General features: G+C 52.3%; 9 protein-coding genes across 9 annotated transcripts; 4 read left to right on the forward strand and 5 right to left on the reverse strand.

Moving 5' to 3' along the window:
• Positions 1 to 916: 916 nt before the first annotated feature.
• Positions 917 to 1,662, forward strand: Z520_00919 (uncharacterized protein; the record flags this gene model as incomplete). The annotated part of the gene is made up of 2 exons (XM_016771437.1): positions 917 to 1,290; positions 1,350 to 1,662. 2 exons carry the CDS (start codon positions 917 to 919, stop codon positions 1,660 to 1,662), a joined length of 687 nt encoding a protein of 228 aa, XP_016638347.1.
• A 663-nt stretch (positions 1,663 to 2,325) lies between these two features.
• Z520_00920 (uncharacterized protein) lies at positions 2,326 to 2,623 on the reverse strand (the record flags this gene model as incomplete). Its single annotated transcript, XM_016771438.1, has 2 exons — positions 2,326 to 2,461; positions 2,538 to 2,623. The coding sequence occupies 2 exons, from the start codon at positions 2,621 to 2,623 to the stop codon at positions 2,326 to 2,328; spliced, it is 222 nt and encodes a 73-aa protein (XP_016638348.1).
• An 851-nt stretch (positions 2,624 to 3,474) lies between these two features.
• Positions 3,475 to 4,470, reverse strand: Z520_00921 (uncharacterized protein; the record flags this gene model as incomplete). Its single annotated transcript, XM_016771439.1, has 3 exons — positions 3,475 to 3,510; positions 3,570 to 3,765; positions 3,839 to 4,470. The coding sequence occupies 3 exons, from the start codon at positions 4,468 to 4,470 to the stop codon at positions 3,475 to 3,477; spliced, it is 864 nt and encodes a 287-aa protein (XP_016638349.1).
• A 1,565-nt stretch (positions 4,471 to 6,035) lies between these two features.
• Positions 6,036 to 8,052, forward strand: Z520_00922 (uncharacterized protein; the record flags this gene model as incomplete). Its single annotated transcript, XM_016771440.1, has 3 exons — positions 6,036 to 6,230; positions 6,312 to 6,664; positions 6,753 to 8,052. 3 exons carry the CDS (start codon positions 6,036 to 6,038, stop codon positions 8,050 to 8,052), a joined length of 1,848 nt encoding a protein of 615 aa, XP_016638350.1.
• A 2,278-nt stretch (positions 8,053 to 10,330) lies between these two features.
• Positions 10,331 to 12,250, reverse strand: Z520_00923 (uncharacterized protein; the record flags this gene model as incomplete). Its single annotated transcript, XM_016771441.1, has 1 exon — positions 10,331 to 12,250. The coding sequence occupies one exon, from the start codon at positions 12,248 to 12,250 to the stop codon at positions 10,331 to 10,333; it is 1,920 nt and encodes a 639-aa protein (XP_016638351.1).
• A 2,108-nt stretch (positions 12,251 to 14,358) lies between these two features.
• On the reverse strand, positions 14,359 to 16,416 carry Z520_00924 (uncharacterized protein; the record flags this gene model as incomplete). The annotated part of the gene is made up of 1 exon (XM_016771442.1): positions 14,359 to 16,416. One exon carries the CDS (start codon positions 16,414 to 16,416, stop codon positions 14,359 to 14,361), a length of 2,058 nt encoding a protein of 685 aa, XP_016638352.1.
• A 1,621-nt stretch (positions 16,417 to 18,037) lies between these two features.
• On the forward strand, positions 18,038 to 20,280 carry Z520_00925 (uncharacterized protein; the record flags this gene model as incomplete). The annotated part of the gene is made up of 3 exons (XM_016771443.1): positions 18,038 to 18,268; positions 18,324 to 19,102; positions 19,206 to 20,280. The coding sequence occupies 3 exons, from the start codon at positions 18,038 to 18,040 to the stop codon at positions 20,278 to 20,280; spliced, it is 2,085 nt and encodes a 694-aa protein (XP_016638353.1).
• An 877-nt stretch (positions 20,281 to 21,157) lies between these two features.
• Positions 21,158 to 24,187, forward strand: Z520_00926 (uncharacterized protein; the record flags this gene model as incomplete). The annotated part of the gene is made up of 6 exons (XM_016771444.1): positions 21,158 to 21,400; positions 21,489 to 21,934; positions 21,990 to 23,108; positions 23,161 to 23,514; positions 23,564 to 23,624; positions 23,675 to 24,187. 6 exons carry the CDS (start codon positions 21,158 to 21,160, stop codon positions 24,185 to 24,187), a joined length of 2,736 nt encoding a protein of 911 aa, XP_016638354.1.
• Positions 24,188 to 24,268: 81 nt separating this feature from the next.
• Z520_00927 (uncharacterized protein) lies at positions 24,269 to 25,108 on the reverse strand (the record flags this gene model as incomplete). The annotated part of the gene is made up of 1 exon (XM_016771445.1): positions 24,269 to 25,108. One exon carries the CDS (start codon positions 25,106 to 25,108, stop codon positions 24,269 to 24,271), a length of 840 nt encoding a protein of 279 aa, XP_016638355.1.
• Positions 25,109 to 25,420: the final 312 nt, after the last annotated feature.

A 25,420-nucleotide genomic window follows, 5' to 3' on the forward strand; every position in this document is an offset into this window, starting at 1 on the left:
CCGCAACATTGTATCTAATGCAAACACTGAAGGCGGTTCAAAAGCTGGATCGTCACATTCTTCACTAGTTCTGGTCCGATCGTTGTGCCAGACAACATGCGTCCAACAGTCCAACCAGGAGCAGAAAACACTATCAGGGTATAGTGTCGAGTACAGAAAACGTTTTGCCCAGAGGCTGCTCTTGCTCAATACATATAGGCAAGAATAAGTTGACGGTGGTGACGGATGTAATGGGGGCGGTAGTAGAAGCACAGGCAGGCTGTGTCAATGTCAACCATTTGGCTTTGAGGTTGAACATTAAGTGTACCGGAGCCGGGTGATTGAACACTACGGAATATCCCTGCGGTTTGCGAGATTGGCGATATTTCGTCCTCTGCCCCTCCCAGAGCGCCGCGCAACAGGAAGGATTTTTCAGGCAGAGAGCGTTGAACTGTACGGGTCAAACCTCTCATCCGAACACCATCAGAATGATGTTAACCAGGTAGAACGTTCCATCATTAGCAAAACGCATCCCAGGATTGCTTCTCTCCTTCTCATTACATTGATCCTCTTCCTTCAAAATTCGGGAAGACAGGTCATCTGTGAGATTGTAAGAGAAGGTGGGAATATCCTGTACTGAGAAGCCTAGATGCTCATGAAAGAAGGTGTAGATGGGAAAGCTTGCCATGGAGAAGGTCCTTCGTGTCGGCAGGAGCAGAATAGACGCTGCTTTTGTGGACCTTGAACGAGGCTGCACTTGATACACCGAGTGCTGGCCCCCACGATGAGCGAGTGCCGGATGAAGTCAGGGCAGCGTCATCTTTGTCCCGAAATGGGTTGAACCGCCAGCAGATTAGCTTGGCATGTCTCGATTGCGCTTCGACGTCCGCCGATGGATTCAACTCCTTCAGCTGCCATTCCACACAGACAACCCAAGATGGTGCTCCAACCCGCCCAGAGCTCAATGCGGCTCCTACGAACATACACGCAGGTCCCAAGATTGACAAGATGTCTGTCGCAGACGCCACGGCGACGACTAGGCGAGCCCGACCCTCGAGCTATCCCGGACGTCCACGCTATGCAGATGACCGAAGATCAAGCCTCGATGGTCGAGGTGGACCATAAACCCGAATCCTCCGTCGAGAAATATCATCCAGATCACCAACCGGACTACACGGCGATGGTCGACCACGGAACCTCCACATACTCACCGGTGCCGAGGAGAGTGATGAATGGGAGCGAACCCGGGCACGTCACGCCTGCGGCGGTCTTGTCTGGAGCTCCCGTGGATCTCCAGGCTCGCACAGTCAGGTAAGGGGAACCAGTCACGCAGTCCTCTGTCGTGCCTGAAACTGACGGCTCTCATCCAGGATCTACAAACCCGTCAAACCCGCAACCCAATCCGGCACCTGGGGCTCGCACGCCTGGCGAATGGACTGGGACGTTCTTGGAAAAGGCCACCGCTGGGAGAACCCGCTGATGGGCTGGCAGTCGTCGGGCGACTTCATGCAAGGCACCAAAGTGAACTTCAAGACGAAAGAGGATGCGATTGCTTTTGCGGAGAAACAAGGGTATGAATGGTACGTGCAGGAGCCGCAAGAGAGGCGGTTCGTGCCCAAGGCGTACGCGAACAATTTCTTGCACGAGTCCGGTTCGAGGTTGAAGCATATTAAGACGAAATAAGCAACGGATTGGAGCTGCTGGAGACGATGAACGAGCTGTGGGAAGACCAAAGACACCGAGACGGGCATAGCATGGGGCGATGTGAGAAAGCTTTCAAACCACGCAAAGCCTTGCCCGTTATTTTGGCCATGGGAAACATTCGGGCATCATGTACATATCGACAACAATGCGAATCGAACTGAAACAAAACAAAGCATACCATAACTGCTCGGTCATTACGCTTTGACAAAAGTGTTTTGTAGGGGCCTGTATGACCTCTACTACGTTCCGCTTAAGCTGGATGTTTCTCTATATTTCTGAACAATTTCTTGATATTTCTTCGGGGAGGAACGTGCACTGGACAGGGCAGTAATTGCCATATATCTTACACGATTGGCTTCATATAGCAAAAACAGCAGGGGAACAAGGAAATGAAAGAAGTTTGGATCGAATGTTTTCGTCAATAATTGTCAATCTTGGTCTATGAGGTACCACAGCCCTCGCAATCGTAATCGTACAAGGATATCATATCATCAGCATCATCAACGTGGCAGTCTCATGTTTCCCGCAAGCCTTTCTGGGACAGGATAACCCGTCTTTATTTCTGAGGGTCTCTGTCACTCTTCCCGTCGCCCATCCAGTGTTCCATATTCAAACATCACAAGGGATGGCAGGTCGGCGAGATCAGTAGTTATGTTTGGCGGCATGCCTGTTCACATCTGCCTGGCGGTTGTAATTCGTCTCGTGCACTTTGTCCTTCATGGCGTTACCCGCGGCTCGCAGGCGAGTCGAGGATCGGACATTGGGGTCTTTGGCAATTCTGCAGCGACAGAGTCAGCATCTTCATATACAACCAGACAGGCGAAGGGGGAAGGGTCTGGGGAAGGGAAACATACTGCTTGTTTGTCTCCTTGCTGGCGGAGTGGGCGCCGCCCTTGGTCTTGTTGGAGATCCAGTTGCCGGTTGATCTGAGGGCGTTCATGGTTGTGGGTTTGCTGTGTTTGATATTTTGGGGAATGGGTAATTTTTGTAAGGTGCTGTTGTTATAAGATAGCTTTAGGCTATTGATATTCGACTTTGGTAGAGGTGGAGAATCACGAGAACCTTGGGGAAGAGGAATCCGCGAAATATATAGCCCATCAAGACCACCATCTTGGGAGCTATCCCATCAGCTGGGTAGGAGTTCCAGGCTGTGGCAGCAAGTGCGATCAACGATGTCATACAGGGTCCTCCCCAGTCCAATGTCGGCGCCAGACACAGCCTCGAGATCGAGGGGTCTGCACATATCGGGCAAAGAACGAAGGCAGAGAAACGGCTCGGTCAGAGACGAATAGCCAATGGAAATATACTCGGGGTGCTCTAAAACCTGTTTTCTGGTCCGCTGGGTTGTCTAGTCGGCACCCATCGGGGCCACCCTGCTGACCGATGACGGGGTGCCGTTGCAGATCGGTGGCTTGAGAAGGACGGTTTGGGAGAATGGGAAAGATGCTCAGAGATCGAAAAGCTGAGATCGCGCAGTGGGTGATCGACGTCATATGTGGCGCTGGAGTGGCGCCCGAGTGGCGTTTTCAGCTCAGCCTTGCATAAAGGAGGTACGAGTGAGTGTACTCTGGTAAGGCAATATGGATAAGCAGAACGCCAAAGGTAATCAGGCTGAAGACAATATTTTCCTAAAGACAACTCTACAGACTGCATAGATATAACGATGGAATGCCATCTGAATGCCATGTCGGCTTTCTGGCACACAAATAGCCAAACCCCTCTATCAGATCAGATGTACTACCCATGCGTCCACAGCAACGTATCCTGTATGCAGTCCAACTCTTGCTCCGTCTATCGCCTCTGGATGAATGGCTGGCACGAGACCCACTACGTAAACTGTTCAGGTCAGTAAACATCGTCAACTTCAACTCATGCTCGGCACTGACCTTGCACTTGATGCTGAATATACCATCATCAGACATGCCGTTGTACAGCAGCAAGTGACTGGTCTGATAGTTCTTCATCCCCGGATACACGAACGGGCCGCATGTGTTCCAGCCTTTGTCGTTGCAATTTGGCTGCTCGTAGATTGTGCAGGACAGCCCGTTGTCGGGGCCCATGGAGCCAAGGCGGCCGTATAGCCTGTTTTTTGTCGAATGTCAGCGTCGATTTTCAATCCTGATCTCTTTATTGCGTCAAAATGCCTGTCACTAACCTGTTATAGCATTGTCCTTCTTGTAATGGAGTCCAATGACACGGCTGCACCCAGTTCTGGTTTGCACACTCGTAGACTCCTTTTTCGGTTGTCGCCCTGGTATCATAGTGTTTGTCCTTTACATGCTCGCCACTCTCTGTGTGGTTGTGCGATCCATCCTCCATGGCATGAGCGTGGCCATGGTTGTCATCGTGGCGGTCGTGATCGACGTCTCGTGGATGCTTCTCGTGATCATCTTCTTCACGGGCTAATCTCCGAAGTGTCTCAAGCACCTCTTCAGTGCGTCGGTGATGTTGTTTGTAGGTTTTGTCGTTCTCTTCCTTCCCCACAGGCGTGTGCTGGGGAGCATCAGCCCACTTGTGACTGGAAAAGGCTCGGTACTCAATCGGTATACCCTCATCGCGAGCTTGATGGTGATTTGCACTGCCAGCGTCATCGTCCTTCTGGAAGGAGCCGTCGTGTCCTGTTGGGGAGTGGTGCCATTCATCATTCTCATGGCTTCCCATGTCACCACCTGCGGCAGTGCCACTGGGCTTGCCATGGTGCGCAACCCCAGTCGCCGAGGTTGGGGAAGCGGCGGCTAAAGTGGCGAGGGAGGCCAGGAAGACCACTGCGTGTTTAAGAACAACCATTTGCGTGATGTGTCAGTGTGGAAGCCAATAGAAATACCTTGAACTTGGTAAGATTGCCAGAAAAGGATTTAGACTCCATTATTGCGATTTATGTACAGCACGATGCCAGTAGTACAGCCTCTCCTAGAACAAGGCTTTCTTTGAAAGGTAGAAGAGAATCCTTCGAACAAACGTCTCCTACCGCTTTCGAAGAGCCAAGACTCCCTGGAGATTAGGTCCCAAGACGACAGCGCTGGAATAGGTGGCAGAAGAGTCAGGCAAGGGGTTCATCCCAGGCGCGGGACAAAGCCCGGTGCTTAGTATTGTTCTCTGTGGAATGAAAGGGTTCACCTTGATATTGTTCTCCAAACCACCGACGATTTGCCGACGAGCGACACGAAGAAGTGGTGCTGGCCCCGGGAGTTCCCAAGCTTCGTATTTTTCATCTCGGATGCAGATCGAGGTGCAAGGCCTCTTGCTACTGATACTGGAGTCACTTGACCACCAGTCTCTTAGGTGAACCGGGGGTAGGCGGGCGACGGATATCCGAAAGGGTCCTGGAGCGCGCAGCTTCTGCAAGTCATCTTAAGATGTGTCAGTTTCTCTGGATACCAATCTTTACCCGAGGGAATAAGAAAGGATTTGAGGCAATAAGGCTTTGATAGAACACAAGATGGCTAGACGGGTAGTTATGCTGTTCGACGTTGAGATCCACTTTTGGGACGGCTGATAGCCGGTAGATTTAGGGGGTGCATAGTCCGTTGCATATCTCTTTGTACCTCCAAGTACCTCTCAAGACGCAGCCGGGGGCAGACCGGGTGGCAGTGGGCGGCTGAGGGCGGCATCGAATGGCTTGGCTGCTTGGCTGGTGGCTGCTTTGTGGGTGTTGAATACTAATTCTCGGAAAGTCGCTCCGTGCAAATTTTAAGGTTGCAAGCTTCCGGTTGGTTCCGCTGCATTAGCGCCTTGGCAATACTACAAGTGCTTGGCCTCGTCCATTTCCTCGGAGTCACTTGGAGTCTCTGTGTTGGCATATGCGAGTAGCTTCAGAACACATGCACCGAATCTGTCTAGCACATGCAGAGTTGCAAGCGTGGCAGATGCCCTTGAACTTGGCCCTCAGCGCAGGAGGGCATAAGCGAAGTCTCCACCCCTGCTCCTGGCTCAACAAACATCCAACGCTGAAGCTTCAAGTCGCAGCTCACTCGCCAGTCCAGCATGTGGAGAAGCACCAGCTGATTGATTACCCCGACACCCCAATAAAGCCTCCCCGCACGTCGCGTCCACCTGGAGAAAGGTCTGAGGGCGGGAGGGTGCAAAGTCAGCCACTCCCGGTCACTCTCCGGACCATCTCCAAGTCATCCCTCTTAACGCTCGCGCCACGGATCCAAGCCGCCCAAAATGGAGCTCAACCCAAGTTATGCCTGTGTCATGGGCCATCCCCGTCGTTTCCCCGGAATGACTGTCTGGGGTCTGGGGTTTCAAATGCAAAAGCAATCCCATGTTCGCATGATATGTGGTCTGACCTTCTGCTTCAGAGACGCTCTCCTGTCGTACCTGTGAGGTAGCATTACACTCTGAACATCATGGCCGAAGAAGCTGCGAGAAAAGAGATGGGTAACAGAACCGAAGAGATTGAGGCTGTCCCAGCACATAGCCAGGTGGCGGTGCCACCCGTCGAGACCAGCGAGGACATTGAGGATGACCCCCATCGAGCTGCCCTCGAAGACAATCCTGAAAGCCCTCAACGTGTCACTTGGTCCACGATCATGGCCGTCTTTGTAAGTTGCAAAGATGAAGAGCTTGCCCTTTCCCTCCCCGCCATGTTTCCAACGTTGGCTTACCAGAACCGTGCAATCTAGTTCATGGGCTTGTCCTTCTCGGGATGCATTTCGACTGCTTTCCTTCTGGCGTCTTCCATTCTGGTCCCAATTGGCAGCGCGCTGGGCGATTTGGAGCCCATCAGCTGGATAGCCTCGTCTTGGGCAGTCACCTCAGCAGTCAGCATGTCCCTCGGAGGTGGTTTGAGCGATATATTCGGCCGTAGATACGTTATCATGGCTGGACAAGGTTTCAACATTGTTGGAGGCATTGTCGCTGCCACTGCTCAAACTACAAAACATGTCATCGCTGGATCTGCCATTATTGGCTTCGGTGCTGGTTTCGTTTTTGTTGCCTATGCCGGTATTCCTGAAATTTTGCCCAACAAGTACCGGTAAGTCCTCATCTCCTGATGTCAACTTGCCACTGCCCTCTTTCCTTTCGCGAACCTGCTTTTCGAATGATCGCTGACTTTCACATAGTGGCATGGGTTTGGCATGGACTGAATTTTGCATCACGATCCCATGGGGTCTGCTCGCCACTCTTCTCGCTAACCAGCTAAACGAGCACGCGACATGGAGGTGGGTGTACTATCTATCCATCATCTATGCGGCCGTCTGTCTGGTTGGAACGGCCATCTTCTACTTCCCGCCGGCTCGCCCACGTAAAGACTACGACAAAACCCGCTGGCAGGAGTTCCTGGAGCTGGACTTTGTGGGTTACTTCCTCTACGCTGGAGGCTTGACTGTTTTCCTCATCGGAATGAGTTGGGCTGGCGAAGAGGGCCACGCGTGGCATTCTGCCTCGGTGGTTGCGCCAATCGTTCTTGGAGCCTTGATTTTCATCGGCGCATTTGTCTATGACTGGACTGCGAAGCCCAAGCTTCCATTGATGCCGCTTCACATATTCCGCATGATCCGGGAATTCACCATCTTGTTGGTTGCGCTTTTCGTCTCGGGAATGGTCTTCTTCGCCATGGTTTCCCTGCTACCTCAAGCCACCGAATCGGTCTACGACAGCGATCCGATCAAGCTAGGAGTCGCCTTGATCCCGAACGGTATTGGTCAATTCATCGGAGGAGCGATCCTTCCTGCTTTGATCCACAAAATCAAGAACATTCGGGCTCAAATTGTATTCGCCCTCTTCATCCAGACCCTGTTCTCGGCCTTGTACGCTTATGGGATCATCCCGCACCATAAGACCGCATGGGTCATCTTCCAGCTTTTCGGCATGATGTGTTTCTCGTGGATCACTCTCTGCTCATATGTCGTCGTTGGGCTCCATGTGCCACACAAGGATCTCGGTATTGCGTCGGGCTTGGTGGGGACTTTCCGCAACACTGGTGGCAGCGTTGGCATTGCCATTTTCAACACCATCAGAAATGGCGTTCTTGGCAGCCAGCTCGTGCCACGCATTTTGAAGGCAGCGGCAGCCAACGGATTCCATGGCGACGCAAAGGCCGTTGAAAGCCTAGTGGCAGCAGTGTCAGCCAACGCAGAGGGTGTCCCTGACGCGTTCGCGAAAGTCCAAGGTGCCACTCCTGCTCTCATCTCTGCAACCGCGGAAGCCTACAAGTCGGCATACGGATACGCTTATCAGCGAGTCTTCTTCAGTACGATTCCCTTTGGTGTGATTGCGATTATCACTGCACTCTTTATCAAAGATGCCTCGGAATACCTGACAAATCATACCGCCGTGCACATGGAAAAGAACATCCTTGGGGAAGGCCACCATGATAACAAGGCTGTGGATCTGGAACAGCCGGAGAAGACGGCAACGTAACTTACCATCGGTCTCCTACTCGGGGAGTAGACGTTTAATGAAAGGGGCTTCTCCTACCAAGCGCCGCTCTGGCATTCGCAGTCGTTTCGGTACTATTCCGAGGGGTGTCGAGACCGACTGGAGATGTCCTCGGGGAAAGATTAGTACGCTTTGGTCTTCTTTTTCCGAAGATCAAGCAATGCTCGGAGAACTGATTATAAGATATGAATTCGCAAGGCTTCTAGGCCGACGGCCCCTTTTCTGCCATCTATATTGTGAGCTCTATGTGGCCTTTTTTCTTCCGTTCTGTTCACTCTGTGACCGCCCTTACCAGCCTTGATTGGCCGGGCGGCGAACTTTCCGGGAAGGCCTCAGCTGCTCACGATGAGCACATCTCGTTCTTGTCAGCAGCTCAGAGATCTGGCCTTCCCCGGGACAAGGCTGCCTGCCGCAAGGTCATGGGAGCTCTAGGGGACGCCCTCCTATTCAGTTTTCCGAACTACACCCGTCGGGATCCTGGATAGGGAAGAGGGCATATCTCGGAATAGGCGAATACAACAAGCTCTGGGCTTCTGGACCATGTACTCGGTACGCGCCCCCAGGAGGGTGAGACCCGCCGGGTCGATCGAGCCGAGAAACAGTCGTGCAGGTTTACCACGTGGCAGACGTCGTCGATGGAGAAAGGATCCCTATCCCCAAGGAATAGGTTTCGGCTCTTCTAGGTCAGTTCTGTATTCGTGGAGAAAGGGGGTTTTCTTGCAAGGTATCGATTTTGTGACATGTCCCCAATCCATTATGGAATGTCGGGAGTCTCCTCGAATAGGTATATCGTAAATCAAAAAAAGGAGCTGCAACCATCTTCCCATGTCCGGGGGAACTACTGGCCGACCATCCTGGGAAGATTCAATAAGCTTCGTAATACTGTAATTAGTCTGTCATCTCAAAGAAAAGCAAGATAGATGCTCCACGAAAGAAAAGCACCGAGAGACGCACTGAATGCCCGAGATCCATGTCACCCAACAAAATCTCCTTACCTCTTTGTTTTCTTTCCCAGGATACACTTTCCCCAGCCCTCCCTGTCCCTTACCTTCCAAGTTCTAATTGTACGCCCGCCCCCGGTCATCGACCCAGTCGCGATAGAGCTACAAAAGAAATCCATCCCCCTTGCAAAACTCCGCCGGGATGGGGCATCGAGTTCTGTGTCGCTCACGAAGGGGCAAGCACGAGAACAACAGAAGATGGGAAGGGAGAAAGGAGTTTCCTTTGAGATACTGTCTGTAAGAACGTCGAAGACATTGGAGAAAAGGTGCAATAGAGGGAGGGGGGTAAAAAGTTGACAATGTCATATTGGTCAAATTATCAAAAAGCTTTTTGGAGGCCTGGGTTTTCCAGTTTCCCTGCTTCTCAAATCGCATTTGTTCAGTCTCTGTTCTTCGTCCCATGCTCATGCTCGTGCTCATCAGTATTCCCATATCAAAGACGTACGTGGATCCAGCCCACGCTCGTGTCGAAATAATGTCAAAAGTTGCATGGGGTTTGCACCTTAGTTTTGAATGGCTCACTGCTCCCCATTCATACTCCCCAATCGCACAATCTCTCAAGGCGAACGCCGGACAGATCAGACATCAACATCCATAGCGTCATAGCGTCTCGTTCCTTCTCATTCCATTTCAGGCCCTTGTCACACATACAACACAGAAACAAACGGAAAAAAAGAAGCCACAGATTAACTCCCTTTCCTGCTCGCCCAAAAAAGAACGACAGGGGTATCTTCCACAAGAGACAGCAAGAAGAGAAAAGCAAGCAAAATCCATCAAGTTCCAATCATATCAGAGTCATCGCCGTGCACAGCAGCCGTTGAAGTTGGTAGGGGAGAGTGCGCCAACCTGCACTCCCGACCTCCAGCTGGATCATGCCCTCAATCTGCTGCGAGCCCAATCCATACCTATTCATGAGGCCCTCGCCTCACGACCACCGAATTTTTTCTCGTACCCCATATTTGTCTTTGTTGGTGTTCCTGTCCAAAATAACAGGTTGTGATTTTCTTTCCCCTAAAGGTGGCAGCGAGCCATGACTTCTCTTCGAACCGGGTAACAAATTCGAAGAAAACAGATGCTTTGTGACTTTCCCTTTCAAGATCAGACAAAATTGTTCCCTCAGGCCGCGCGGATCCGCACCTCACAACGATAACTTTCATCTCGAATGGCGACATCCCGTAAATCTAGACCGCAAGGCCCGCAACCGCAAACACCTCCACATCCCATCGCCTGAGAGAACATGTGGCACCGATCCTCCAGCATCAATCATTGTAGAAGAAATGCTCTCCTGTTTTCGCGTCATAATAAAGCTTCCTTGGCTCCCGTCTCTCCCGCCTGAAATCCCTGTCGTCGTAGTATTCTCGTTCTCCTGCCACCTCGCGCAGCCTCTTCGCTTGCCTGAGCTCATCTTCGCGGATCTCCACTTCCCTCTCACGGGCAGTGAGTTGTTGTTCGCGGCGACTCAAATGATCCTCGAGGACGCGATCACGCTGATAGTCCTCGACTCGGACACTTTGGCGGTCGAGTTCGTCGCGGTAGTAGAAATCGCGTTCGTCCTCTGGATGATGATAGTGAACAATTGGCATGGCAGATTCGTGAGTGGAGTAGCGACGAATAGGCACGAACTCTTGCTCCCTCGATCGTCGAGGAATGTCGCGGTGGACGATCTGTCTATCCTCGGGAATGGGCGCCGTCGCCTGCCTCATTAGTCGGGGAGGGAGGCGTTCGTAGCGGGTCTCAGACGGTCGTCGATCATGAACGACATAAGAGTTCCGACGTGCTATCGCTGGCACGACAATTTGTTGCTCACCATGATATGGTCGTTCCACATATGACTGTCTCCTGCTGGGTCCGGGATGGTGCTTCTTATACACAACGTCAGGACGGCCTTGGCTGTACACCAGGCTTCCTCGGCGAGGAACACCTCCAGGTGTACTGAGGGAGGTATTGGAGCTTTCTGCGTAGTCGGCCACAAAGCCGTAATGGCTAGCATCGCTGTTCTCCGAAGAGGCATAAGCAACGTCAAAATACTGCTGAGTATGCTGGTTGGGGAAATGCACCGACTCTCGGCGTCGAGACTTAGAACGTGGTTCTGGCTGCGTCCGGTGTCGGGAATGAGACCTTCGAGCATCACTCTCAACAACCACCACAGGGTGCTCCTGTGGTGAATGTGCTCGACGGCCACGATGGTCAGTCGGGCTCTCAACAAACACGGCATCAACAGGAGCAGGATCCACGGCGTCGGCGGCATAATCTTGCACTTCAGGCACCACATAGACATCGTCTTCATCATGGACAGCACCCCTCTCTCGCGACTTACTACGAGACTTGCTGCGCTTCTTCTCCTTGTTCTCCTTCTTCTGCTCGGGTTTCGATCCCAATGGCTTCTCTCGCGCGATGTATGGAGGGAGGTTGGCGTTATTGAATTGAAGCGGGCCCAACTCGTCACGTGGAGTGCCATCCGTCTCAAAAAGCGGCAGGTTCGCGACGGGATCCTCTAATTTGTCGAGAACTGAATCTTTCCTTGCACGGCCATAGCTGTCATTGGTATACCTCTTCTCTCGGACGGTTTCGAATTTTCTCGCCTTCTCCCCACCGAAGGACTTGGCCCTTGATCTTGACCTGTCTCTAGTTCGGGCGAGAATGACGTCCATCTCTGGGACTTCCATCCTGCCCTTTTTGGTCTGTACTTTCTTGGACTTGATATAAACAACTTCCCAACGGGCATCTCCTGCCTCTTGGCCATTGGCTTTTCGGACCACTTCGTCAAGCATGCTTCGGCGAAGCGAGGGCATACGGGTTAGCTGCTCCAACACCGGGGCATCACCGCCCCTGCCTTTCCTAGCTTTTCTCTCAATTTCGTCAACCGGGGCATTGATGGGCTTCTTGAAACAGGCGCTCCAATCGTCGCCACGCTTGGACAGACGATAGTAGAGATAATCTTGTGAGGTAGGTACAGTGTCAGCAGATCGAATCCGATCCGCGCGAGGGCGGATTTCTTCTGTGTCTTCTTGCAAGGTCATTCTGTCGAAGCGTTGTTGAACACTTGGGGCCCGCTCTTCAAAGAAAGCAGGCTCCTCGACAAAGCGGTCATCGAAATGTTCTTCATACGGGTCGTGGAGACCCCGAACGTCTGGAGGAAGCGGAGTAAAATGGTGATCAGGGGGAATTGGTGGCTCCATAGTTGCGGGTAAGGAGGCCGCAAAGCTGGACAAGCCAGGCGCAGTCTGCTGCTGGTGAGGATGCGTCTTGCAAAAGATACACGAGTAAACAGACGGTGTGTAGGAGGGACGGAAGTTTGGTGGGGCAGCACAACGGGAAATGGGTCAATGATATGCAACGGCAACGCACGGTAAACGGACGACAGAGGAATGCCTGATAGATTCAATTGACTTTGCACACCAGTTCAACTCTGTGAATGTTGGGCCATTATTGGGTCAGCCAGGCATGCGGCCCCTGGCTGTGTCTGAGTCAAGGGAGGAGGGATTCTCAGGTGGAGGAAATCAAGTATTCCCGGCCGGTGTGGAAATCCGCCCTTTTTCTTAACTTTGGGTGAAGAGAGAATGCTCGAGATGGTTGCCTTGCAGATCAAGCACGGATAACAATTGGCTTCTCCTTCCAGGGCGGCTTTGAGAGGCATGCCTGGCGAGCTGGCATGGTGGCCATTCGGCCTGAGGGGACGGGAACATGCGGGATCTGATTTGCGGGGCCTTTGGAACGCAGCAAGCAGAGGAATGAACGAGAGAGGACAGGGTCGGTGCTTGAAACGGCGGTGTCATCAGTGTCGCTATTCTTTCGTTGAAAGGATGCACGAGGTGCAGTAGCGCGGCTAAGGAGAAATTGACCTGGAGGAGGATGAGAACGAATCAGGAGCCAGCTGTCATTGCAGTGGCTGTCCAGGCCACGTTCAGTCATCATGCAGTCGGGCGCATAAAGGATTCTCTTGCCAGGTCCTAGTAGAATCAGACAACAAGGGGGCGCAAAAGATGGTGGCCATTGCTGAGGTGGGCAGAGATGGCACGGACGGTGAGATGAAACGGAACATGAGCTGCAGTGCAAAGGAGACTGCGCCCAAAAGTTCCACCACGTGACTTTTCCCCTCCTTGCATGATTGCTAGCGTCTTGACTCTTTGCTAACGAGGTTTCTAGTAGCCCATACCAACCTAAGGTACGTGCTCATACCCTCATCGGCGATTGATCCTCGAGAGTCAAGTTTTCTTAGGATGCGCGAGGTGCAAACCGAGACTTCGTGTTGACGACGGCAGCGCTGAACACACCACATCGCTTTCAAGAGCATATGAGCACATTGACGGTCCTGCTCCCATATCCTTTCCTTCACACCCATCGCTTCGTATTGACGAGGCTGCTAGCTTTTTTGGGTGACCAGACTTGAACTCAATAGTGCTGACCTGCTTGGATGGCCTGTCCTTGCTGTCGGACTGCTCGATTGCCCGAGTACATAGCGCAACCATCGTAGTGGTGTGAAATGCGCTGGCAGATCTAAACCCTTCCAGTGTTCCAGGCATTGATATAAGACGAATACTCGGTACTTCGTGCTCTACAGCTAACTTGACTTGTAACCCGTCCCAGAACTCATTGGGTGAGAAGTCCCTTGCTTTGTCTTGCCTTTCTATGCCCTGTCAAGGCTATGCCACAACAGGGCAATCGTCTATTCTTCGCCTCTGCTCCCCAGCATAACGGGGCAACGCTCCTGTACCCTGCGCGACATAGCTGGCCGATGCATCAGTGCGCAGGTGTTCATGCAAGGAATTCGTTGCGCCCGATTGCTACGGAGCAGGTTCGTCAATCTTTCGCCTTTCGCCTCACTTTCGTACTGTGCATATCCGGTCCATTTTCGCCGGCCCCATCTACTGTAGGTGGAACGAGAAAGCAACAGAAACAACAAACAAAACGCTTGACTTTGTGATGGTGGATGTTATTAGGTTTGGCTATTGATAAAATGTTGTCGTTCACATGAGTCGCACCTCTTTTTCTGGCCGAACATGGTCACAGTGACCGTCGCCGTCAAAACTCCTTGCTCTGTGCGGGCGTTGAAATGCTTCCCTAAGCCTGACCGACCCGTTGGCTCCAGACACCCATCGACACCCTGTTCAGAGACCCAAATTCTATGTACAATCGGCTCTGGCGCGTCGGGTTGGTCGAAGTTTAATCCCCCAAATCTCAAATTGGAAATCTGGCAATCGCTTGCATCCCTGCTCATTAAGTGTACACATATATGTCTGTGTGCCGGACTGAATGCACCGATGAGAGCCGTCCTGCGGTTGAGTCGTTACCGCAGCGGTACCTTGACATCCTGAACGCCACGCTTAATGACTTCATCTAATCCCCACCGAGGTGATACCACCAATGACTTGGCCACTTTGTCGTGCTTTTCCAGCCGCTTTCGGCTTTGTTCCATCTCCCATGTCACGCCTTCAGCTAGAGGGGGCGCCCCGCCGGCAATGCCGCTCGCGAACTTGAGCTGGAGGACATTACCAATCTCGTCGCATGCCGCAAGGAGTCGGTCGAGATCGTCCTTGTTATGCGCAGCCGAGACGCAAAATCGTGCTCGGGACGAGATCAGAGGTGTTGCTGGGTATCCGACAACAACAACTGAAATCTTGCGCTTGAGCATCTCATGAGAGAAGGCAGGCATCTTGGCCGGGTTGTAGAGCATGAGCGGTATGATAGGCGAATCGTCGTGACCGTAGACTATGAAACCGAGGCGTTTGAGACCCAGTCGAAGATAGCGAGAGTTGAAAGCGATTCTTTGCAGTCTCTCCTCGCCCTGACCCGGCACGAGCTCGCCGTTGATGATTTTGAGGGCGGCAATAATCTGGGCCAACACGGCGGGAGCAGGAGTTTCGCCATAGACGGTACCAGCATTCGACAGTCGCAGCTTGTCGATGGCAGCCTTGTCGCCGGCTACATATCCTCCATTAGCACCAAATGACTTGGTCAGAGTACCCATTAGAATTTCCACTTCCGAAGGGTCGATTCCGAAGTAATCACAGACACCTCTTCCGCGCGGTCCCAATGCGCCAATCGAATGGGCCTCGTCAACAAAGAGGTTGAACTTGTATCTCTTCTTTAACCTGACCAGGCCCGGAAGGTTGCACATTGTGCCTTCCATCGAATACAAGCCCTCCACAACAACGAGAATCTTCTTCCAAGGGCGGTGGGTACGCGGTTGTCCTTGAGAAATTGCCTCACGGAGCTTACCCTCGAGATCCTTCATGTCGTTGTGCTTGAACGATGTGATCATGGCGCCGGAAAGCCTGGAGCCGAATCGGATTGACGCATGATTCAGTTCGTCGGAGATGATCAAATCACCCTTTCCGACCAGAGCAGGGAAAATGGAGGCGTTGGTACCGAAACCCATTGAGAAGACCATGGCAGATTCTTTGCCAACAAAATCTGCGATGAGATTCTCGCACTCGACGGCCAGCTCAGAAGTACCCACTTCGCTTCGCGAGCTCGCTGTTGACAGTCCACACCTCCGGACTGTCTCTTCGACAAAGTCAGCACAGGGACCTTCGGATTGCGCAAAGCCGAGGTAGTTGTATGAGCTCATGTTCAAAGTTTCGGTAGTGGTGCCTGTCATGGTGAAATGGACGTTCCCATCGTCCGATGTTCGATCCAGCAAGTTAATGTATCTTCCGGGAACTCCGGTTGTAGGTCTGTTGAAACAGTCGTTGATGCGCATCTTCAGCCTTCGGACGTAGAAATTATCAAAATCACTGTTGAGGGCCGCATAGCCATTCCGTGCCTTGAGGTGTCGGTAATTGTCCTCTTTCAGCTTCATGCCAAAGAAATCTCTAACGTGTCCGAATATTATGAGAATCAAATAGGAGATGTAGGTTGTCAAAAGATAGTAGTAGGGCGGTTCATCCATGACTGGTTCTGGAAATTCACCGCCCTGGTGCCGACTGGTGTATCTGTGAGACTGGGAATTTAACGGACCAAACTGGGCATGTTGTCGAGCCAGCTTTCGCGTCTCAGCCGGAGACGGTGGCTGGAAAAGAGTGGTGGGCGGCTCGTCCATATTTACAGAGTCTGCGCGGGCTGTTGACAGGGAGATACTAGGTAACGAAAGCGAGGGTGTGCTTATGGGAGGTGAGCCCGACGCCAAAAATGCCTGCTCTTGAGCCTTGCTAGCCGCCAGCAGCGCGGCAGCTGCTGACTGGGCTTCTTTTGTCTTTGGAGAAGTTGAGAATAGTTGAGCAATTTTGCTTGCTTTTTGAGAGGTCTTGTTGACGAGGCTGCCGCCCTTTTCCGACGGCGAAAAGGACGGCCAGGGGGTCGGAGGTGAGCTACTTAGGAGGGAGCCGGACACTCGACGAGGCATGGCCAAAATGATCGCTTCAAGGACTGTTCAGTATATTCACGACAAGCCTTTCTTCGTGATGGACGCCGATGGTTTGTGCAAGCGCAAAAAGTGAGCGAGAGTTGTTCGAGTTCCTTCTTTTTCTCCAATGGCGGGCGTGGACGGTGTGGCGGTGTAGGAGGCAAGAAAAAGGAAAGGTTTTCGAAGGGGGCTCGGCTGCGATTTTCGTCTCACTTGTGCTGCAAGTTGCGAACAAAGGAGGTTGGTCGAGGAGGTGGTCGACAGAGGTGAAATGGTGAACTGAAGGAGTCGGAGGAGGGATACCGCAGTTGAAATTTGATTGTGAGTGCTCGATGGATGCTCAGAACGCCGCTTTGATCTTCCAACCACGCCTAGAACAGGAAACCCTGCGATAGGAGGTTGTCGAGTGTATGACGAAGAAGGAACTCAGCACCGGTTTGACCGGATGACTGAGGTATTCCGCCTGGATCCGCCGCGCTGTGGTTGGACGTGGTTGGACACGAGGAGCTTGTTCCTTGCAGGAACCGCCCGCCCTCAGCCGCACACGCAATGCCTCTTTGCGGAGGGCAGCGATGATCGGGATGCCAGAAGCGTGCGGTATAAAGTTGAGGAAAAACGATGCAGAATAGGAAGAGACGACGGCAACCCCAGGAGATGTGCACACGACACGAAAAAGACGCGAAACAGAGCAGATTTTGCTGACAAGACCCAGATGGTCTGGTTGAAACAGCTGGAGCCTCTGGGGAGCTGGTGCGAAATTACAGCTGGGCACCTGTGGGCGTCTTTTCCAACCAACACTTGGGGTCCAGGTCACTTTGCACGTTTATCCAGAGACCCAGGGAGGGAAGGAGGGGGAGCTTGATAGGCGCCATCGCTAGAATGAATAGGGGTCATCAGGGGCAGTCAAAGGCTAAACCTAAACTTGTAGGGGGGTTAAGTGCCCACGGAGCCCAGTAGAATTTGCACACAGATTGCAATTGGGCCTCATTGGATCAAGGAGCCTCCCGGGGCCACGCTAGCCCAGGCATGGGAGCTTGGCATCATCATGCAGAAATCGCGTGCATTTTCCGATCATTTAGTCGGATGCGAGTAGTACGGAACACTAATTAGTACGAGGTATATCTGCCCTGGTTTTCTCGCGCCCCTCAAAGAATGAGATGAGCAAATTCCAGATAAGATATCTATATCGACGGGGGATGGACAACGGTCCCGACGTCAACTGCTCACATTCTCGTCTCAGGAGATGGGACGTACACGGGGAACTCTTCCTGTTGATGACTTATCCTGTGCCATATTTCGCTGGGGTGTGCATGGGGCCTGCCCAGCTCTTATCGGGCACTTATCTCGGTGATCAGACGAGCAGACCTCATCCGAACGAGCTTTTTCTAACTGCTAACCCCATCGCGCAAGCAAAGCGACCCCGGTCGGTGTGAATTTTGAAGGCCGGACAGAATTCCGTCCACGGTGAACAGTCAATGGGCATCTGTCAAATGCGCTCCGAGGCTCGTAGAAAACCGGAGTTTTGGCGGGCATTCGTTTCCCCAAACAAAATCACTGGCCCTAGTCTCTTTCCGATGGCTCTTCACAACATTTTCTTTCCTCTCACACCGACTTGGTTGCAATGGCTACAAACGGTGTGCAAGGTGAGTCCAAGGGCTCTGTTGAACTCTGGAGACATCCTCGTCCCGAGACGACAGAATTTTACGCTTTCCAGCAGCACGTCGCAAACAAGTTCGGCGTCTCTACCGCCTCTTACCATGACATTTGGCAATGGAGCGTCGACCACCCCAGTGCTTTCTGGGAAGAGCTCTGGCACTATACCGGTATAATAGCAAACAAGCAGTATGATTCTGTACGTCGAGCTGGAGCAAAAGGGATGGACTGACCCACGCTGACACGTTTGCAAGGTTCTGGATGAATCGGCTCCAATGTTCCCCAAGCCCACCTTCTTCCCCGGCTGCGAATTGAATTTCGCTGAGAACCTCCTGTTCCCTCACTCGAATCCCCCCGAGGATGCTCTTGCTATTATTGCAGCCACTGAGAACACTCGCGAGCAGGTGACGTGGTCAGAGCTGCGAGAGCGGGTTCGGAAATGCGCTGCGGCAATGGAAAGACACGGGCTCAAGAAAGGGGACAGAGTCGCGGGTTATCTGGCCAACCACTCGAACTCAGTGGTTGCTATGCTGGCGGCGACCTCTCTGGGTGCAATATGGTCGGGTGTCAGTCCTGATACGGGCGTACACGCCGTTCTCGACAGACTTCGTCAAATTGAACCTGTAATCCTATTTGCCGACAATGCGGTCACATACAATGGGAAGGTCCATGAGACCCATGCCAAAGTATCGCAAGTTATCTCAGAGTTACCTTCAGTCAAGAACCTTGTCATTTTCGAAAGCATCCCTGGCCACCATTTTGACATCTCATCTATAAACGGACACCCACGCAAAGTCGTGGAGACATATTCTTCCTTTCTGGCCAAGGGCGACGTATCAAGACCGCTCCGCTTTACGTATCTTTCGCCAGACCATCCTGTCTACATCCTGTACTCTTCCGGCACCACTGGCGTCCCCAAGCCTATTGTGCACGCTTCGCTCGGGACTCTCCTGCAACACAAGAAAGAACACCAGATCCACTGTGATGTCAAACCTCTGGAGAAAGTATTCTACTTTTCTACCGTGACATGGATGTAAGTCTTCCTCTAAAGACTTGTAATGCCATTGCAGGAGCCTTCCGGCGTTCTCGACGTGTCGCACTTCTCTATTTTCGATTGCTAACGTGATGAATGTTAGGATGTGGCACTGGCTTGTGTCGGGCTTGGCTAGTGGAGCGACCATCGTGCTGTACGATGGCTCTCCATTCCACCCGCACAAAGAGATGAGCATGCCGCTTTTGATCGATGAGCTTGAGATCAACCACTTCGGCACATCCGCTAAGTACCTGTCCATCTTGGAACAGTCCCAGACACTACCCAGGGAGGCATCTCCCCAGAGAGCCACTCTCGACTCTCTGAAATCTATCTTCTCTACTGGCTCGCCTCTAGCGCCTAGTACTTTCGAATACGTCTACAAAAGCCTGTCCCCTCCAGCCCCTCACCCAGGAATACTTCTTGGGTCTATTACAGGAGGGACGGACATCATCTCCCTGTTCGGCGCTCCTTGTCCGATATTGCCCGTCCACTCTGGTGAGATCCAATGCCGCGGCCTCGGTATGGCGATCAAGGCCTTCTCGGCAGATGGCCAAGATATAACTTCGACCGGTCAACCAGGAGAGCTTGTCTGCACTGTTCCGTTCCCTTGTCAGCCGTGCATGTTCTGGCCGCCTGGTCCAAGTGGCGAAAAGCGATACAAGTCGTCGTATTTTGAAGTTTTCACTGATCCCAAAACAGGCCATCCGATCTGGCACCACGGCGATTTTGTACGCTTCAACCCTTCGACAGGTGGCATTTGGATGCTAGGCAGATCCGACGGCGTACTCAACCCAATGGGTGTCCGTTTCGGCTCTAGTGAAATCTACAACATCCTCCTCAAGCATTTCAGCGCAGACGTCGAAGATGCGCTCTGCATCGGGCGAAAGCGCGAGCAAGACCCCGATGAAGTTGTCGTTTTGTTCCTCAAGATGGCGCAAGGCCAGACCTTTTCGAATGAGTTGGTGCACAAGATCCAGACAGTAGTGAGAAAGGAACTGAGTGCGCGTCATGTTCCCAAGATCGTGGACGAGTGCCCCGAGATCCCTGTCACGACGAACGGCAAGAAAGTCGAAGGCGCGGTCAAGCAAATTCTATGTGGCGTGAACATCAAAACAAGTGCAAGCGTAGCCAACAGTGGCTGTTTGGATTGGTACCGGGAATGGGCGAAAACGCATTAGATCGCAGCAAAAGCTTTCAGCTTCAACCCTTGACTGATAGAACGGGTTGGTTTTATAAGGACATCGGCAAAGATTTGTCGATAGGCTATTTGCGGTTAGACATTAGCATCGGCAAGCCAGGATAGTGATGCTCATGATGGTAAGATGAGAGCTCCCGGAATCTTGAGTCGGTCCTGAAATGTACATCTGTAGCGCAAGTATTTTGCGTTAAAGGAAGCATGGATCGAGGATCGTACTATTTGCGCTTTTTAACAATGGCGGGCTCAGTCCCTTCACCTACGACATTCGATGTCCCACAGATCTCAAAGCGGTCATGTCTCATTACGAGCAGGACCTTGCAATGGCTTCTGAGCTTTCCAATCCGTTATTGGCAACAGAAAGAGAATAAGAACGAGCACCGAGCCCACTTGCCACCCACTGGCGCCTCGAGCATGCCGCTTTTATAACCTCTCACCCTCCCTCTCACCCTTGCACTCACCTCGCTCACCTTTGATTCTGCTTGTTGCGGCCCTTTCACCACCAAAATTCACACTCGCAGCTCACCCTGGATTTGGCGTAGGGTAATGCCGCCTTGTGTTCACCCCCTGACTCGCTCGAGCTGGGGTGAGGTATCACCCATGTTTCACCAATGTTGGGGGCCAATGCTTCTAGCGCGTGGACGCGGGGCTGTGCAGCGCCAACACCGTTGGCAGGGAACGCGCTCGAGGACTGTCGGGCGTCTGTTACCATCCTGAGGTTCTGGGTGTGATTGTAGCAAAGCCTGATCCGAAACAGCCTGATCTGATCAATACACAGCAAACGTCCGCTGATCGACCAATGTTCTTCCAGCCAAAGAACCTCAGTGAAATCTTCAAACCCATCATTTGGATGCGCAACCATGGAGGACGACACTGGATCCCAAAGCCTGCTGCAATCCGTGCTTGGATTATTCGCTCGAAAACGACCACAAAGTTCGGCAAAGCCGGCGTCACTGAGATCACGGAAACGCGAGGCCTGGCTACGGACGGATGCATTTCTGCAACACGATGATCTTGGCGAAGCTGACCCAGAGAGTGTTGCAAGGACTCTGCGCGCATTTGAACACCTTGTTCAAGACGACTCTAAACGAGGGATGGATTTCGTAGGTATTTTTGACATACAGCAAACTCCAGTTTTTTCGGTCGATTGGCCTCTCACTTCCTGCCTACTAATGACAATTCCCGGAGCAGAGCTTCCAACAACCTGGACATGAGCAGTATCCGAAGCTCCGCCGCATGATCGAGAATCCGAATCGCGATCCGCATGCCGACCAAGGCACTGTCATTCGAGTTGGGAAACGGAGACGAGAATGCGATAATGCCATTCAGGAACTCTTGCATTTGGAACAGGAGAGAAAGAAGCGCCGGGTTCTGCCTCGTGAAGAGCTAACTCATGGGCCCAATCTCGAAGACCCCGATGCCGACTTCGCCGTGCTGATGAGGAGACATTTGGTGTCCTTGGACAATGCGTTGCGAAGACACTGGGTTTGCGTTTGCCAGAAGTGCTCAGGGTTGAGCGTGAGACTGTCGCTGCCACAGCACAAAAAGGATCTCGACGCTGAGGCGAGTTTCGAAGTATTCTTCGGCGTGCGGTCCGTACCCGCAACTGCATTGCAAGAAGCTAAAATCACGGTCAAGTAAGCTCTCGAGGCTTTGTGTGTTAACTTCTATTCACTAACCCTGTCGGTGCAGAGACCTACACAACAGCACATTGAGGCGCTCATCTGAGCCTATAGTTAGCAGCCCACCCGACTTTGCCCACATATGCCAGAGCATCACAGAGTCCCTCGGTCAGCGAAATTGCTTGCATTTCGCTCTCGAGGATGGGATATTCCAGAGGCTTCGCCCACAACCAAAGACATTTGGTAGTGACCAAATGTCTCGAACGGTATCCTTGTCGACACTGTTCAACCGCCAGCAAGAATTGCTTCGTGGTGAATCGGTATTGCCACTCAAGGGGAAGCGAGTCTTGGCTGTTACACTGGCTTCAGCACTCCTTCCCTTCTTGGAGACACCGTGGCTGCAGTTTTCCTTCAATCACTCAATGATCCAGTTTTTTGAGCCACGGCAGGATGGAGAACTCCCCGATATCACGAAACCTTTCCTGGCTCTGAAGCACGTTCCAACCATTTCAGCCCGCGGTACAGACACAGGAGACAGCTCTGGCGCCTCAAAACACATAGTTCATCCCAACGCCAGTGTGCTAGCACTAGGCATACTCTTGTGCGAGCTTCACTATTGCACACCTGTGGAGCTGATGGCAAAGGTCCCTCCAGTTTCCAGGAACGTCAACGATGATCTTTATACCTGTCTTGATAAGCTTCACACTCTGGAGGACGACGCTGGCGTGGATTACTATCTCGCTACGAAAGCCTGCCTTACTGGGGATTACTATCCCATTGGACAGGACGCTGCCTTCGAGGATGTCAGTGTTCAGCGGCTCTTCTACCAAAACGTCGTCAAACGACTTGAGGCCGTGATATTCAAAGCATGGGGCATTCGAATAGAGGATTTAAGTTCATTCGATTCACAGCAGAATCAATCCTGCTGGGGCTCTATCGGTCGAGAAGTTGTCCGCCTCCATACAAGCAAGGTCGATTCTTCTAATGCAAACAATACCGCAAGGGCAAGTCCGTATCGTTCAATCTCTGACACCGCGCCCATGAGCTACGCATCCCTCCACTCAGATATCGTGCTACGGATGTCGGCACAACCTTCTTCGGGATCGCAAGCCCACGGCCCCCTCGCCGAGCCTTCAGAGAAGAGCTTGTACTTTTTTGATGCAAGCCACCAGTCGGGTGCTGAACAGGAGTGAGGTGTTCCCCATTGGCTATAAGACTTCGTCGTACTAATGACCTGCCAGAAATCCACTCTCAGAAAGATGGATGGACAACCTGCTGTCTTCGATCTATCCCTATGTTGACCTTGATTTCGAACTCGCTCAACCGGTGCGAATAGCGATTTTGGACTCCGGACTCGATCCTGAAAACCCATTCCTGATCGAGGACCAACAACTGGCCAATCCACGAATCAAGGAAGCGCGAAGTTTTGTACATGGGACAGAACCGCACGACATTCGAGATGAGATAGGGCACGGCACTCATGCTCTTGGTCTCCTTCTCAAAGTTGCCCCATGCGCTGAAATCTATGTCGCCAGAATTGCGCGACGAGAAACTCTGGATCTCAATACCTACGATGACATTGCAAAGGCAAGGCTGTCTCTAGACCAGAGCAGATTTTTGGGACTGAGCTAATGACCTGTGCAGGCCATCGATCACGCAGTTGAACAATGGAAAGTGGACATTATATCAATGTCATTCGGGATTCGTGAATATCACGAGCTCATGAGCACAGCTATATCTAATGCACTGAACAAGCGGACGTTGTTGTTCGCGGCAGCATCGAATGACGGAGCAAATCTTGGCAGAGCTTTCCCAGCTCAATATCCCAGCGTTTTTTGTATACACTCAACTGATGGAAATGGCAATCCCTCCAATTTCAACCCTACAGCAAGCGAAACGGACGTCAACTTCAGTCTACTTGGGGAGCATGTCTCTTCTCACTGGCCGGCTGGCATGAACGGACACGATCAGACTGTCAGAGCCATGTCAGGAACATCGGTCGCAACACCGATCGCTGCTGGCCTGGCCGCGTCGGTCCTATCTTTTGTCCGGCAGCAGGATCAGCACATCGCTGTAGAAAGTGAAAGGCTAGGTCCGTGGCTGAAAAGGGACAATTCCATGGATGCGGTCTTCAAGAGTATGGTCAGACGGAGGCGGGGGGTCGGCTACGACTACATCACGCCTCATGTGCTCTTCGATAGTGGTTCGACAAGGGAGGATGTTTACGGGAGAATCAAGGATATCAAAAGGAACATGTACAAATACTAGTAGAATCCCGGGAATGTTTTACCCAACCTCCAATCACACATGGTTCACTGATGTCTATCTTAGTTGTAGTCCAAGATTCGTTTAGTATGATGAAGCAGGAACGCAATATACGTTGCCGTTCTCGGTCACATCGGGAACAGCCTCAGCAGTCTTGATATCAGCTCCATCCACGTCTTCTACTAAGACGCATTCGTCGTCATCTTTGTTCTCGCCAACGGTCATAAAGGCGCCCTTATTGTACTCTTCAAGCTTCAGCCTCCGCCCAAACTTGAGCCTCTTCACACGGAACGCAAAAACAAATTCCGACTCGCGATTAGACTCGGTCGCGTCATCATTCGTCCTAGTCCAGTGGCCTTTCGGGCCAAAGGTCGTGCCCAGCGCGGTCACGTCGATGCCGAGGTTCCCTTTGACCGTCGTGCTCTGTGAAGTCGAATATTTGATCTTGGCGCCCTTGACGAGCTTCATACCCGTGACGATGAAGAGCTCGCTGACGGGTGCAAACCTCTGCCTAGGCTCTCTCAGCCATGCCTGCACGGCCGGTGCCTTGACGGCCTCTTGCACGTATTCCTGGGTCGGCTCGAATGCCAGCGTCGTCAGCGTGTCGAACGCGAACGTATTTGCCGTCTTGTTAGAATGCTCAACGTTCAACTCGGGACCAAGGGGCACTCCACCGGTAGCCAGCTGCAGAAACTGTGCATAGACACCCAGACCGAGCCCTTTCTCAGTTGAAAAAGTCTTCTTCCAGTCGGTCTCCACGACCGGTGGGAAGGCATCAGCCACGGCGACGACGCTCGCTCTGTTCAGAGGGTATTGCGGTGCTGATGTGGAGCGGATTATAGACCCAAGACATAGCGGGCCCGTTGGTGGTGGATATATGAAATCGGATGTCGGACACAGAAAATATGTCTTGGTAAAGGACATGGATGGATCCAAGATTCGGGCTCAGTTACGGGGCTTTCCTTGGGACCGAGCGCAATGATCGAAGGAGCAGAAGGTGACTTTTGACTTCCGACTTTTCGGCTTTGACTTTGGACCTTGACATTTGACTTTCGACTTTGAACTTTGGACTTTGGACTTTTGTCAATTGGCACATGGTGTCATTATCGGCCGCAGTAATAGGCGCCGCCCAGGGGGATAAACAATTACTCAAGCGCCCCCTGCTGGGTGCCTGGGGTCGAAAGCGCCTGTGGTTTTTTCCGTCACACTGGCCAAACAGGCCAAGCTGGCTAGCCA

This window comes from Fonsecaea multimorphosa (assembly GCF_000836435.1).
Source record: "Fonsecaea multimorphosa CBS 102226 unplaced genomic scaffold supercont1.1, whole genome shotgun sequence".
NCBI classification, from domain to species: domain Eukaryota; kingdom Fungi; phylum Ascomycota; class Eurotiomycetes; order Chaetothyriales; family Herpotrichiellaceae; genus Fonsecaea; species Fonsecaea multimorphosa.